The 15,436-nt window shown below is 35.1% G+C and overlaps 1 protein-coding gene across 2 annotated transcripts in view; it reads right to left on the bottom strand.

Annotated features, from left to right (window-relative positions):
• The window catches only part of LOC128673396 (putative inorganic phosphate cotransporter), a 30,308-nt gene that overhangs the window by 3,351 nt on the left and 11,521 nt on the right, over positions 1–15,436 (bottom strand). For both annotated transcript variants that reach the window (XM_053751200.2, XM_053751201.1), the window contains exons 2-7: positions 9,685–9,878; positions 8,591–8,830; positions 8,012–8,221; positions 7,345–7,509; positions 6,256–6,472; positions 4,870–5,108 (exon numbers count right to left, since the gene is read on the bottom strand). In XM_053751200.2, coding sequence (XP_053607175.1) covers positions 4,870–5,108; positions 6,256–6,472; positions 7,345–7,509; positions 8,012–8,221; positions 8,591–8,830; positions 9,685–9,878 — 1,265 coding nt within the window. The remainder of the gene's footprint in view (positions 1–4,869; positions 5,109–6,255; positions 6,473–7,344; positions 7,510–8,011; positions 8,222–8,590; positions 8,831–9,684; positions 9,879–15,436) is intronic.

The following is a 15,436-nucleotide window of genomic DNA, read 5'->3' as shown; positions in this document are numbered from 1 at the left end:
TAGTATTATTATAACGTTACATAAGTTACATGAGTAATCGACATGTGACTTTCAAGTATACCCGCAAAAAATATTTTGTATTTTCATGAGTACTTTTTAGTGTTGTATTTATGTAGACCATTTATCGACTTCAAAAAGTTTCGCAATGCGGCCGGCACAGATTTCGCGAATCAAGAAAGTTGCTTCGTATACCTTTGTTATTGACCCTCCTCTATTGTAAGGTAACTGCACTTGAAATTAGCTATGCACCAGTTAAACTGTGTCCAATTCGACTTCGCAACGCGCATGACGAGACTAGATAACTGCAAATCTTACGTTACATCGCGTCACTTGATATGATACATGACAGGTTTCAAATAGGTAACATTGGGCAATTTTAAGGGTTTACCTATGTGTGTTAAGGGCACACTACTTCATAGATAGAAAAGATAACCTAATTTTTGATGAACAATAGTTATCAGTAAACTAGTGTAGTTTGCCTAATAATCTCAACGACCAAGATATCTGCATAGATGTATAATAAGGATTAGGTACACAACATTAGTCTTAACTTGTCGCTCGTTTTCACAAAGGCGGCTTTGCCTGTAGCCTAAAAATCCTAATGAACATTATAATAAGATTTTTAATACAGTGGAAACAGAATTCAAAAAAACTTTTCCTCTTAAGACCTTTAATAATAAAGTGAAACTTAAATTTTGCGATTGGGCTACAAATGGTATTTATATTAGCAGAAACAAGTTATATGAACTTTATGGTCAAAAACAGTATAATTTTAATGCGGAATTTATATCATATGTTAAACGTTACTCTAAAACTTTTAAAAAGGTATGTTCAACAGCAAAATCTTTATATTTAACTTATAAAATAAAAAATTCTAATGACAAAATCAAAACAGCTTGGTCAATCATTAATAAAGAAACCGGCAAGTTTAACCCACGCGACAACAATATTTCTTTAAAAATTGGTGATAAAACCATTAATTCAAATGACGAAGTGGCCAACGAATTCAATAACTTCTTTGCCAATATTTCTAAAAATATTACGGGCTCCCTTTCGTCTTGTCCCAGTGCTGCAGATGATTTATTAAAAAGAAATGCCTCAGATCCTAAATCTACCTTCCGATTTAGACATATTTCTCCTGAAGAATTATTATCTGCTTACAAAGCACTCAACATGAAAAATACAGAGGATCTGTGGGGTATATCTGTCTCAGTGCTTAGCACTATTATTGATCTGATTGCTCCCCACTTAACTATTATATTCAATAATTGCATCTCAGATGGAGTTTTCCCTGACCTCATGAAAATCAGCAAAATTATACCTCTTTTCAAACAAGGCGCTAAAAACGATCCCACTAATTACAGACCCATTTCTATTCTACCTGCATTAAGTAAAATTTTTGAAAAGCTAATTTTAACTCAATTAGTTTCTTATTTTAACATAAACAAAATATTACACAATAGTCAATTCGGTTTCACTAAAGGTCGTTCCACTACTGATGCAGCAGCCACTCTAGTTGGAATTATCAATGATGCTTGGGAAGCCGGACAGGATGTTATAGGTGTATTTTGTGACCTTTCAAAAGCTTTTGACTGTGTCGACCACAACATACTGAAAAATAAGCTTAAATTCTATGGTGTCACTGGAGCGGCCCTTGATGTACTATCTTCTTACTTAGACAATAGAACTCAGAAAGTAGAAATTAATAGAGCAGCCTCTAACAGCGCTCCTGTGCACATGGGCGTGCCTCAAGGCTCCATTATTGGTCCTTTTCTATTTCTAGTTTATATAAATGATCTTCCTTGTCTTGCCCAACAATTGTGTGATGTAATTTTATTTGCTGACGACACGTCACTACTGTTTAAAGTTGATAGAAAAAGTAGAAATTATAACAATGTAAGCAACATTATGTCACTTGTGCTTGAATGGTTTACAACTAATAACCTGGCTTTAAACACAGACAAGACCAAGTGTATTAAGTTCTCTCTTTCAAACGCACCCCAACTTGATATTCCTTTAGTAGTTAATGGTAAAGTATTAGAATGGGTACACAGTGCCAAGTTCTTGGGCATTACTGTGGATAGTAAGTTTAAGTGGGATAAACATATTGAAATCACGGCCAAAAAACTTAGTTCGGCAGCTTTTGCAGTGAGAAGGATCAGACAGTGTACAAACATCGAAACAGCTAGGCTCGTGTATTACAGCTACTTTCATAGCATAATGTCCTACGGATTATTGTTATGGGGTAATGCAGCTGACATAGGAAAAATTTTTGTTTTACAGAAACGAGCAATTCGTTTTATTTATGGACTTAAGCCTCGGGATTCCTTGCGAGAATTATTCAAATCGATAAATATTATGACTGTTGCATCTCAGTACATCTTCGACGTACTTATTTTTGTTAAATCTAACTTACACCTGTATAAAACATTGAGCGATGTTAACAGTGTAGTCACTCGTAATAGGCATAAACTTTGTATGAACAGATTCCGACTTAAAAAGGTTAGGCGGTCTTTCGTGGGTCAAAGTGTTAAATTGTTCAATAAACTCCCTGTAGAGGCTATTAACTTGCCAATGCCAAAATTTAAATCATATATTAAAAATGCTTTAATGGCTAATGCTTATTACACGATTAGCGACTATTTAAATGATAAAAAACCTTGGACCCTTCCTAAAACTTCCACCTCTCACACTTGATTTTAATTTTTTTATTATTATTTATATATTTTCTTGACATGTTTATTACATATATTTTGACATTTATTGTAAAACATATACGTGATTTGTGATCTCCAAGTGTCTGAAAGTAACATAGGTATCTATTATGTTAGATTATGGAGATCGAGTATGTCATGCACATTCAAATGGTCAAACCGGTGGCGGCGTCGTGGATCGGGTCGGGAGGTTCCCTCTATTGTGGTTGAGCTTCGCGATGGCTGACTCACGCGTCAACTCGTGAACGGGTGCTGCCGGGGGAACTGGTCAGCTCGATCTTTTATTAAAAGTTTTTTTTTTGTTTGGTTAATTATACGTATATGTATAAGTATATATATATTTTCCTTTCATCAGCACTTGATCACAATCATAATATGTTTCAGTATACCTTTTGACCATGTACTTTATTATGTACTTAATGTTATATTGCTGATAAAAAATTATACATGAATTTATATACAAAAAATGGCAAGCCCTTCTGGCATAATAGGGACCAACACTGTTTGAATGAGTTTCTTTCGGCATTTCTTCTCAGCAGTGGTCGTTCCGAAATGCTAGTAGTTTGTAGCTTTGGTAAACATCATTTAATTTAGATTATGACGTGAAAAAGTGCCTGTGAAGGCCTAATTTCTGAATAAATGATTTGATTTTGATTTTGATTTTGATTTTAGCAGAATGAGTACGGTGCACTCGAATTTATGTACAGGCGGCTGCAAAAAATTAAATTAATCTTAAAATTATGACTGGGCTAGTAATAATTTTAAGAATATTTATATAGGAAAAAGGAATTTAATGGGAATAGGAAAGATTCAAAAGTATCACCGGGCTTTTGCAGCCGACCTTTACGATTTTAATCGCACATTTTGATAATTGAAAGAGCCAGGGTATTGCTTCCACTTGGCTGCTCCATGGACAAGAATGCCTCGTATTTGCTCCACTATATATCTAACTTATTGATCACGTAAATAAGGAAAAGCAAGTAATGATTTAAGACGAATTAAGTAACTTGACGTACTTATTAATTCCATGTTTGACGTAAATAGGCATTTAACAGCACGTCGGTATTTACATAATAATAATGTGACCTATTTGTCATCTATACTTATAATAAAACTGTAACTGGACTATGTACATTGGAGATATACGAAAAATAAATAGGGAGTGGAAGTTTGTATGAAACTTTTGTTATTTTTGAAGTGAGACACGAACAATTTTAGATTTACGTTCATTTTTAGGTTGAACTTTAAAAAACAAGTTTGTAATTATTTATTTTATAAGTAATTATTTCGAAATTTTTGCTTAAAATGTCTATAAGAAAAATACGGATAATTAGTTTTACTACCTGATAATAGATAGCGCCACATGTGAACTCATAAAATTGAAAATAAAATAGTGGAAATAATTTTATTATAGTTCCCATTAAATTTTTTTTTTGTTAGAAAAAAAATACAGTTTATTTTACTCTCGCCATCGAACTTTCACCATTGAATATAGAAGCTGAACTCGCTTCCAGAGTCCTAAAATAGTTTCAGATTTGTTCAATCCTATTCCACTTTTTCTATTTCATTTAATATCTACGATAAATGTAGTGATAAAGTGAGTTTATATGTTCCTCTTCATACTTATATTCAATCAATTCATAAAAAATTTTGATAGATCTCTGTACTGTTCCCGTGAGAAACTGACGCAGGCGAAGCCGCGGGCAAAAGCTAGTTACTAAATAAATGATGATTGACATAAAATTAATTCAACACCTGTTTAGTTCTTTAGCCAGCTGAGTTCAAAAGTATAAGAGACAATTAGTTTGGTCTATTGTCTTTTCTGGCATTGGCTAAAAACAGCACATATTGACGTAAAAGCTATTATATTATATATTTATATTTCACAAATATTTGTAATTTTTTGACACAATCTTAAGTCAATTGTAAAGGTAGCTTACGTTTATTTATTTTACTTTTCTAATAACCTCTGTATATGGTCCTACCCAGAAAACACCTGGAACCGCAGATAATTTGTTTTGAACTCAGGACTTCCAGATAGCGGATGAGCGTGATAACCACTACACCAAAGGTCATCAAAAACTTGAATAAAATCTGACACCAGTGTTATTAACTAACATATTCGACGAAAAACATCGATTCGTAATTAACTTACGTCTGGTGTCAGCAGTCCAACCAGATACGGTGCAATGATGCCAGTGATGGCTCCGATGCCGTTGACGATCGCCATGATGGTGCCTGCGTAGTTCCCGCTGAGGTCCAGGGCATTGACCTTCATGCCCGGGTAGAAGGCACCCATGAGACCCATGGACGCTGTGAAGAGTATAACCACAGCCTCGGTGTTGCAGCCGGAGTAAGAAGCCAGGATCATGCATATGCCAGGGCCGACAGAGGCTGTAGAAACAGATGCGCTTCAGATGACATGTATGAAGATATACTTAAATTTCGGTAAGAAAATTCAACGTTCAACTTTCACTATAAGCATATTAATGTAACAGCCTGTAATTACACCCTCGCCCGCACTACAAACAATAGAGGAATTTATATTTATAGGAATCAAGTAAAATATATCCCTTTTGTTTATGTTGTATATTACAAAAAGCGTTTATGACGTCATTTATACGGGAATTACATTCACCGTATCAAAAGATATAATCAAAGTGCATTAACGGTTCGTTAAATCTGAACCTTGATGTGCACTGGAGCGAATCGATAACGTATGCACAACCAAAGAGAGACTGAAATTTCATTTTCAGGTCAACGAGTGTTCTTGTCTTTTTCTCTCTTTCATCTGATCTTCGGTATCCTTAGTAGTCACACCATTTTGCGCTCATGATCGTATTATCATCATCTTGGACAACACGAAGAATCTTTTAATTCTTGTCTATGTATAATTTCAATCTCTCTCTTTCATCTGAGCATGTTACCTTCCATTATAAAATTACAAAAAAATCTTATAGATAAGTATGGGTATATAAGAAACTTTCTAGGAAATTAAACAATAAATCGTCGGTTAGTCAATTTCCAATTCTTTTCACGTGTTTGAAACAGCAAGGTGGAAATTAAGAAATAAATGATTTATAGCTTAATTTCCTATTTTAGAATTAATAAATATATTAGGTCTTACTTCATAAATGAATACTAGGCTTCATTTCCGTGACAAAAATAAGGCTTCACGTGACTAAATATTACGTTCCCTTCCGCATTTCACGGTAACTGTAGTAGGTACTACAACTGAATTTGTATCTGAATGGAACTATATATAGGTGTAGTCATAAAATTTTCTTTTTAGTCGTAGTTTATCTGAATGGAACTATATTGTATAGGTATAGTCAGAAAAATATAGTTTTAGTCGTAGTTTTCTTATTGTACATTAAGCAAACATGATACCAATCATACTTACTACTTCGCTGGCTCAGCGACTCGAGGATCTTTACAATATAAATCATGATAACGTTTAAAACACATCCAAGACATTAAGTCATCGAAAAAGAGTAATTTTAAACTTGAATATTTCAGCAATAGCTATACCATCTCTTACCAATGGTTGTGAATGTTTTCCTAGCATTGGTGACGGTGAGCCAGTTTTTCTTGACGATCTTATCGCAAACCCAGCCGAAGATGATGGAACTGAACCACATGACGGCGTAGGGTAACGCTGCGAGTGTGCCTGTCTGATGGATGTCGAACTTTAGGACCCCGGTCATGTACTTTGGGAGATCGGTGACCATGGTGAAGTAGCCGTAATCGTGTCCAATCTGCAGGAGATGAAAGATCAGAGTAATGTTTATATACTAGAAATAAATATAATATACAGTATAAATAAACATTATTGTATGGACTATAGAGTATTATCAGTTTCACAATAAAGGTCTTGTTGAGGCTGGAAAACAGCCTCTTATCAATTATTTATTTCACGAATAAATATTTTAAAATATCCGTTTATGTGACGACAAAATAATGAAATGTTTTGTGAATAAGTTCACATTCCTATTAACGTTAATTCACGTGAGATGTTGTGGTTCGTAGGTCGTAAAACAGACTTTGTAGGCGATATCGAGATCATTGTTCATATTTTGCAATGAAAACATATTAATTTATCAAAACACGAGATCGATAACAATCCTATTGAAGATGCCTTTGCGTGCGTCACGTATCATCAAAATAGATGTGATTGATAATATTTACTCACAGTGTCAATTGATCCCTATATACGCGTCATTGAATTACGTTGCAAATATATTTGCGTAATTGACAGGCCCCCATATGGCCATAAACAAAATTACCATTGCAATACGTAATCAATCCTCAAATCGACCTTTTAGTTATTACCATGTATTTTATTTGTGAAATGATGATAAAGATTATTTTTGCGAAATTTTATCTATTCGAATAATGGTTGACATAGTACCGTATTTACTATGATTCTCTTCATTTCTACAATATTGAATGTCCACATTAATGCTAAAGAACTCTACTGTTGCATTAGAAAATTAAATAAAAATAATTAGGGTATATAGTTCAGAGTTCGGAGCTACAGCTGAATTTGGAAGTCGTTGATTGTTAATATAGGTAATCTTTATATTTATCTATCTTCGTGGCATAAAAGTGTCATTTACTTAAATCTTACCTGTGCACAAACAAGAGCCCATAGTGGCACAGACATGAAGATAGCCTTCCAGGGAATGGAGGATGGCTGGCTGTTGTTGTGGCGACCCAGCGCTTCTTCCAAGTACTTCTTCTCTTGGTCGGATATATACGGGTGTGATTCCGGGTCGTTATAACATAGGATCGCCTAGAAAAACATCAAAACTTATTTAGGGAAGACAGAGAAGAGAGAAGACAGAAAAGAGGATCAAAAATTTGCTTTAAGTTTGTTTGGACCAAAATCCAAAAGCCGAAAACCAATCAGCGACCCTCCTAATAAACAGTTAACACCGTGATGGAATACAAAAGGCATGTTTGCAATCCTTAAAGTAAACACTACTGAAAAAAGCCATGCGCCAAATGTGTTGACTTTGAGTGAAAACGACTCCACGGTTCCAATGTACCTTGCAAACAAATTATACAAGTAGGTATATTTTACATACGAAAAAACAGGCTATCGTGAAGCATGTGTTTTTGAAGCCCATAATCCAAATTTAAATTCTACATAATTTATATAAAGGCCAATTTTTAATGTGTGAATTTGTAAAATAAATATATATGAAGATTTTGATTTGCAAAAAAAAAGATCACGAAACGTATAAACAATACTTAAGGTACATAAACTATAAACAAGAGTCTAAATATCTTACCCATAAAATGAACCATAAGATCCCGATGGCGCCAAAAAGATAGAATACCGACTCCCATTCTCCCGTCTCCTTAATCACCAGGCCTGATAAGTAAGTCCCTGCTATGTTTCCGATTTGCGCCCCCCCAAAGACAAGGGAACCCATTCGCCCCCTTTCTGATATGGGTGCCCACCGAGCTAACATAGCGTTTAGAGCCGGGAATGTTGTACCCTGAAAAAATAATTATTTACTTAATTGTATTTATTTATAATCATGCCACATATCAGTTGCAATGGTTGTTATATGGTGAGGACAAAGGCGAAACATGCAGTGTTAATTTATCTTTTATCTAACTCAATAGCGCAGTACGTAACTGCATATGCGTAATGGGCATTTGTTATTAAAATGTTATAGCTAACTCTGTCGCTATTGTGGTCGCGTGGATTGGTTACAAAAGTCTGAGAATGCCGTATACTCACTTCATGTAACTGTTACCGTTCTCCATAATGGTAATAAAAAGTAATCAAGAATGTCAACGTGAAACGTGAAATCAACTTCAGCATCATAATAATGGCGCTTTGTTAATAAGAAATGGCTTACTTCTCCAAGACCTTCTAAAACTCTCAAGATGATGAGTCCAGTCGCGCCCCCCACGCTGACAGTCCACGGCGTGAAGAGAGTAAACACTGCTGTACTCAGGACTCCGAATCCTAGTGAGTACTTCCCCCCGAACCTCTCTGCCAGCATACCACCAGGTAGATGCGTTACGATGTACCCGTAGTAGAACGCACTTAGTATTATGCCTTGGGTTTCTTCATCCCAATCGAAGCCACTTATATCCTAAAAGATAAAATAATTTCGATATGATTGTTAAAAATAAACTCTGATTTTGGATAATTTCATAAATTTTCCATGGACTTGATAGTTTATAATCGCTCATTATTCAAATCATAAGCGGAACGTAGTATACTGTAAAGATAATTATCTTGTTAAATCTTTTTGTTTAATTGTTAGATCGTTGACCATTATTTATCAGTCAAGCTACTGTAATAATAACCATAATATCATTAGGAATAAAACAAGTTAGTACATGAGAAAAGTTTAGTAATCTGAAGTATGTATCTGTACAATAATGTTCGAAAAACTCGAGAAATATATTTCAATTATTTCAATATAGTCAAACGCAATTTCTCCGCACCATCTGAGTGATAGTTATGTTGAGGCAATGCTTTAGGCATAGTTGCACGTCGTCATGTCCCTCTTTCCCACAAGTACAACAAGTAATCCAACGCCTGAGCTAGTGCAACTTTAAAAAATCGACTGATGGGAAGTGGTCAACGCAGTCCAGGATACCTACAATACCAATGTGGCCAGTAGTATTTTTTTCTTTTTTGGTAATTTATGTGGCCTACCATCCTGTAATTATGCTGCCTCTCTCCAACAACAGGAACACAACAATGAAAGCGTTGCTGTTTGGCGCTAGAAATAGATGAGAGTGAGGTACCCAAGCAGACGAACTTTGTACCAAAGTCTACTTGTGCTCATATACAACGGTATTGTAAACTTAGAGTACCATAAGAGACAGTCTCCTGCAGCTCAGCCACGTCTGCCGCCGGCGACTAACCGTCGACGCACCATCTGTGTGATGGCTATGTTGAAGTACACTATATTCATATACAATGATGTAGACTTACAGTAGCATCAGAGACGGTCTCCTGAAGCCCAGCCACGTCTGCTGGGCACGCACCGTCGTCCGCGCCGCCGTTGACAGACCGTCTCCGCACCATCTGTGTGATGGCTATGTTGAGGCACACTCGCATCGTGTACGCATTGGCCACCGCCAGGAATCCCATTATTGCCATCACCCATCGTTGTGGAATAAAGAATACTGAAAAGAAAAATTGCATCAAATTCCAAAATGAGACTAGATATTTGATCATATTAAATTTCATCTTTACGTTGGCTACTATATCTAGTTCGTAATATGATTTTGAATATTATTTTTTTCTTTACTTTTTCATGCTGGCCAGTATCCATTTTTAGCACGATGTGATATTGCAATTATCGAGATTCCTAAACTAAGCAGTCTTCATTAGTACTAATTAAATGCGTGTGAAATTTAATCCGAAAGTTGCTACTGACAATGTTATTTCAAAACTACTTAATTGAGTAAATTAGAGTTAAATACCAGAGAACTTTATTGCAGACTAGCGTCCCATCCCGGCTTCGCTCGGGTAGAACCATAATAAAAAAGTACCAAAGATTGTTGTGAATAAAAATTCAAAAATTCGGTTATAGTGTTCCAGTCGCTATCTCTCTCAAGACCATGGAATTAGTAGGTACTTCGTACTAAATCTATGCTCGAGACTATCATTAGCTTGACGACATCAAATGAGCATATGTACTGTAAGAGACCTAATACAACTTCACACAAAACTAAAATATTTAACTACTACCAAAAACCGTTAATCGTAGCATATTTAGTTTAAGAGATAGACAGGCACTAGGCACTACGGCAAACTTTTATGTTTTCTTATGTGGAATTAAGTGATCATAATGTAGTTCCACGTGCATTCCACGTAATTCATTTCAACGTTCACGACATACACTTGCGACAATCAAATCTTCAAAATGAACGACTGCTGGCATGATAATTGTCAATAATTGCACCCATCAGTTCTGTGCATGGCAGCGCATGAGACGTGCCTAAGTGCATACTGTGTGAACATTTTGTAAACCTATTCAAGTTCTAGGTACTGCAATGTACTAACACTAACCTATAGTGTAGTACACTGTTGGGCATCGGCCCGTGAATTTTGCGTTAGTCTATATTTAAAATTCTATTTTATCACACTAAACTAAGGATGCTGAAGATCGTTCGAAGAAGGTAGAGGAGAAAATCTAGGAGAAAGGAGCCGTGGCTTCGACAAAGAACGGTTGAGAAGGGAACCGGGATAATGCTTGGATAAGAGAGAGTAAGAGATCATACGGCTATTATAAGTTATCATACAGTACATATATATAAAGTTTTATCTATGTAAAATGTCAAATTTTATTCGACGTAGGTATATAAAGAGTAAACAGATAGATACTTAAGCAGACAGGTACTTATGTGCTATTGACACTAATCACTGATTTGTTAATTGCGCTGCTAAACGACTGTAGTTACGTTAGGAGAAACTTTCCAAATGGATGATTCCGCGAGCATTTCGACCACTGTCCTTACCGTCCATCAAATTTTTAAGGAGTAGAGAATCAATTTTATAAAAAAAATAATCGTTTCTCGGGATAACTTTAAATATCAAAGTTTAATTTTAGAAACTATTAATTTTTCGAAGAAATTTAAAGGATGGCGTTGGAAGCGCTGGACAGGACATCACCAAACAGATATAGAAAAATATTTATTTGTAGCGTAACAATACACATTTTCCTATTCGCTACAGAAACTTACATCAGAAAATATTTTTTCTATACATACACATATTACACTATGCAACATATTCTATTTCTGATATAAACGATCAATGTCATTCATACCATAATACGTACCTACTCGTATTTATTCAAACTAGAAGAAAGTTACCTTGAATTTTGAACTTTACTTTCCATTGGTTACTTCATATTTAAGACAAGCACTAATTTCTTGGCCCCGCAGCCATCATTGATTTACCAAAAGGTTTTATTATTTCCGTTTGATCGTATCGTAGCGATGCTTGTCGAATACACAAATGGGACCATCCGTTAGAAATCCATTTTTGTAGTAGGTATTATTTTTGACATTATTTGTTTATATAATATTAGTTATATACAATCTAAAAGACCATTAGTGTTTATATAAGTATACCTGCATCCTTATATACAGATGTAATAAATATTGTTTCTTCCCTACCCTGACAATCCAATCATTTCTGTCAAGATTGCTCAATTTTTTATCGATTGCTCAAGTCTTGTTTAAAAATCATCATGCGCTGATAGGTTTCCTTATGGGATCGGAAATGTCGTCAGGCCTGGTCATGGTTTTTATTGCATAGATTTCTACGGAACCTGCCAGCATTCCTGGCTCGTACGATCGCCTGATGATTAGTGAGCAAACCAGTCGTCCGCGCCAGACTATCTGGCGTACGCGCACTCTAGGTAGTTAATAACTTGGTACAAAACCTTAAATTACAGTATTTTTTTTGTATTCTGAGTACAAAATATTAGTGTCCCACTGCTTGTTAAACATCTCCTTTTCTCCACATGTCTCTATCTACCGTATTTAATTTTCACTTCTTATTATACCATCCGAAATCAACAGATAAAATGGTAAAAAAATGTATGGTGCATCAAACATAAACAATTTTAATTAAGTTGAACGTTGAACAACTTTCAGTTCGAAGTTCGAACGAAACTAAATTGAAACTATTCTTAGGTGAATTATTTTTTTTTCTTTTCATATGAGCACTGAAGCATATATTAGTCGACAACGTTTAAAAAATATTACAGTATCCGTGCTGTTCTTATGGCATAGGTATATAATCTATTTTTTCTTCAACAAATGCTGTACGAAAGTCAAAATTGTGAGGAGGTTTGGGTAGGCGAGTAGTTATTACGTTGTTTACGGATATAGAGCATTGTTGAAGTAAACTACCAAATGATGGCAATCAATAGTCCGTGCGCGTGAGTCGCAATTAGAGCAACGTGTGTGCTATTCGTATTTCGTTTCAAACGTGAGGACTTAAGAGGCTATACAGGGTATTTTTTATTACACACATTTGCACAACATTCTCAGTACATTATATAAAAGAAAATAACAGTGAAAGAAGAACGTTAATATTCGACTTTCCTTGCTAAGTTCGATCAACTGATCAGCCAAATTGTGTGGGCGATAAAGCTTATTGTTGGCAAATAATTTGTGCATATTGTTGTTGGAGAGAGAGGTATCCAATACGAATCGAAACGGGCTTGAAAATTGTGAAAATTCTTGGTAATATAACTTAAGTAGTCCTATGAAACTAATAAATTTCATTTGTCTAAGCTCGTTATCAGGAATCGAACGCGCAGTCTAATTGCTGGAGAGTCGTCCAGCCGGCGACTTTCTCCGCAGAAATGTAATTAATCAACTCCGGACGATTACAAGCTCTGAGACATTTTATTTGCCTAAGAGTACCATGTACAACCATCAGAAATTGGCAACAATCTTTACATTTTGCACTATGTAAGTAATTTATATAATTTTGACAACATCACGCTTAGGTACCTACGGAGTTGATGATTCAATTTATTTTTAAACTGGCATTGACACTAGAGCTGACCGTCTCTAATATTTCATTTCACACTCAAAATTGGAATTATTTTGATTTTAATGGAATCGATATGCTTCAATGATACTTCATTATTAGATCTTAATTAGCAGTCGATTACTTAGAACAAATAACATAGGTAAAGTCAGGTAGAGTTTTTTTATTGGGCGAAGGCCGTAATTTCGCAATTCGCACAAGGTATCTAGATTTTACGAAGTAAGGTTAGCACCGTAAATATATGACTTGATTTAATTAAAGATACGTTTTATGATATGATGACGGGAACTTTTAGCGTGTGATTCCGCCCTGGAATAGGACCATATCATTTCGTGGCTGTCGTACGAGGCTATTTAGGGACACAGCCTAAGCAGCTGATAAGCACCAATAGTATTCCGAAGGAGGGTTTACGTGAGGCCGGCGGTCGCTTGTAAAATTACAGCCAAATCTTCACTATTTTAAATTTACTGTTTACACTGACCCTGGGCTTTCTAGCGTCACGACCCCGAATGCACCTGGAATCATGCATCGATGAGAGAGAGACAGACGAGCATGTCATACTTTTACTGTATGACCAATTTTATGGCTAGCCATTGCAATACGTATAACATCTGTAATCAGATTTTAATTATGGTAATAGATACATAGCTTTATTTACACTTTGTATATTTTATTATAATGTTAAATAAGTGCAAACCGATGACAATTGCTAACTCATGATTATGCACTCACAAATGGTCGTATAAGTCCTTTTATTGTACCTTTATTATAATATATCACGTATTTAACAGTTACCCAAGTACATAACTATCATTCTTTATATATTTGCACGAACCATACGTAAAATGACCACTTTGAGACCTACTTGTCAACTTTATAAACACTTTAGATATAAAATCTATTTTTTCTAAAATTAAATTTCTAATTTTCATATAACAAGTCAACGCAATGTTTTTATATTTTGTAGAAAATATCAACAAATTTAAAAATGTATCAAAAGCAACTATATGTTACTGGTAACTGTAATGTAAATGTTGTTCTAGTTTCAAGACAGGTTTCTGAAATAGCTGTACTAATAAAAACTGTTCGGAAGATAAATACGAAACTGTAATATACATTAATAAAATATCTTGCTAGCAGGAGCTCAATGGCGGAGTGGTTAGCTCGTTCGGCTTGTTATAGTGGCGGTTAAGGCACTCTCACGATGGTCGGCCATAGCATGGACGATCTAAAATTTATTTCAACTTGCTTGGGAAGGCACGTGAAGCCATTAATCCCGGTTGTATTTGCAATCGTTAAAACACGGCAATCCCTAATGGGCTCACCACGTCGTGGGTTATGGCCCATACTCCTTGTCCATCCATAACAAAGGCCCCAACCGTGGGGACGTATAAATAACAGTTGATGATGGTGAATAAAAAATACATTAATAGTATACAATAATTGTCATGTAACTGACATTGATCTACTTCCAGTACTCAGTACCTGACAGTCACGTGTCGCGCCACCCTCGTGGAAACAACGTGTCGTCTATTAAAACATCTCTAGATTACAATAGCATAGCCATTTGTTTACAGATTTAATATTATTAGCGCAATAAAAACGTTACGCTTTTAATGAAAAATCAAATAACTTTTCTCTTGTTTCGATTGTTTATTATTTCTACATTTAATTTTAAATGGCGATTTGAATAGCAGAATATAAAATACTGAAGAAAAACTTTATTTAAAATTGGTGAGTTCATAAAAGTCATATTTTCTATTTACTCTATGTGGTATTTTCTCTCTCTTATCTGAGCGTTTTCCTAGTTCCTTAACCCAGTGTCCGCTTTTTATGATAGTCTATAGACACAAGTAAAATCAGAAACAAACATTTTTTTAAAAACAATGTGGGTTTGTTATTTTTTCACTTTATATAACTAATAGTATAAATAGGCGGACTAACCCCTCTTTAGTGCCCATTCGACCTCTCATTAGATCTCATTCCCACTGGCAACCTTTAAAAAAAAATTACGTCATTGATTTCATTTTTATTTCTGAACTTCAATTTCCGAAGATCCATATAATTTCTAAATATGGTTCCAATGGATATATTTCAGGAAGGTCGAATCGAAAATGTGAATAAACTCCAATACGCACTTTTTTGTTTTAAGTTGAATTTGGTGGGT

This window comes from Plodia interpunctella, chromosome 11, assembly GCF_027563975.2.
Source record: "Plodia interpunctella isolate USDA-ARS_2022_Savannah chromosome 11, ilPloInte3.2, whole genome shotgun sequence".
Taxonomy (NCBI): Eukaryota; Metazoa; Arthropoda; class Insecta; order Lepidoptera; family Pyralidae; genus Plodia; species Plodia interpunctella.
The sequence above is the reverse complement of the archived record's forward strand: the minus strand, read 5'-3'. Positions and strand labels throughout refer to the sequence as shown.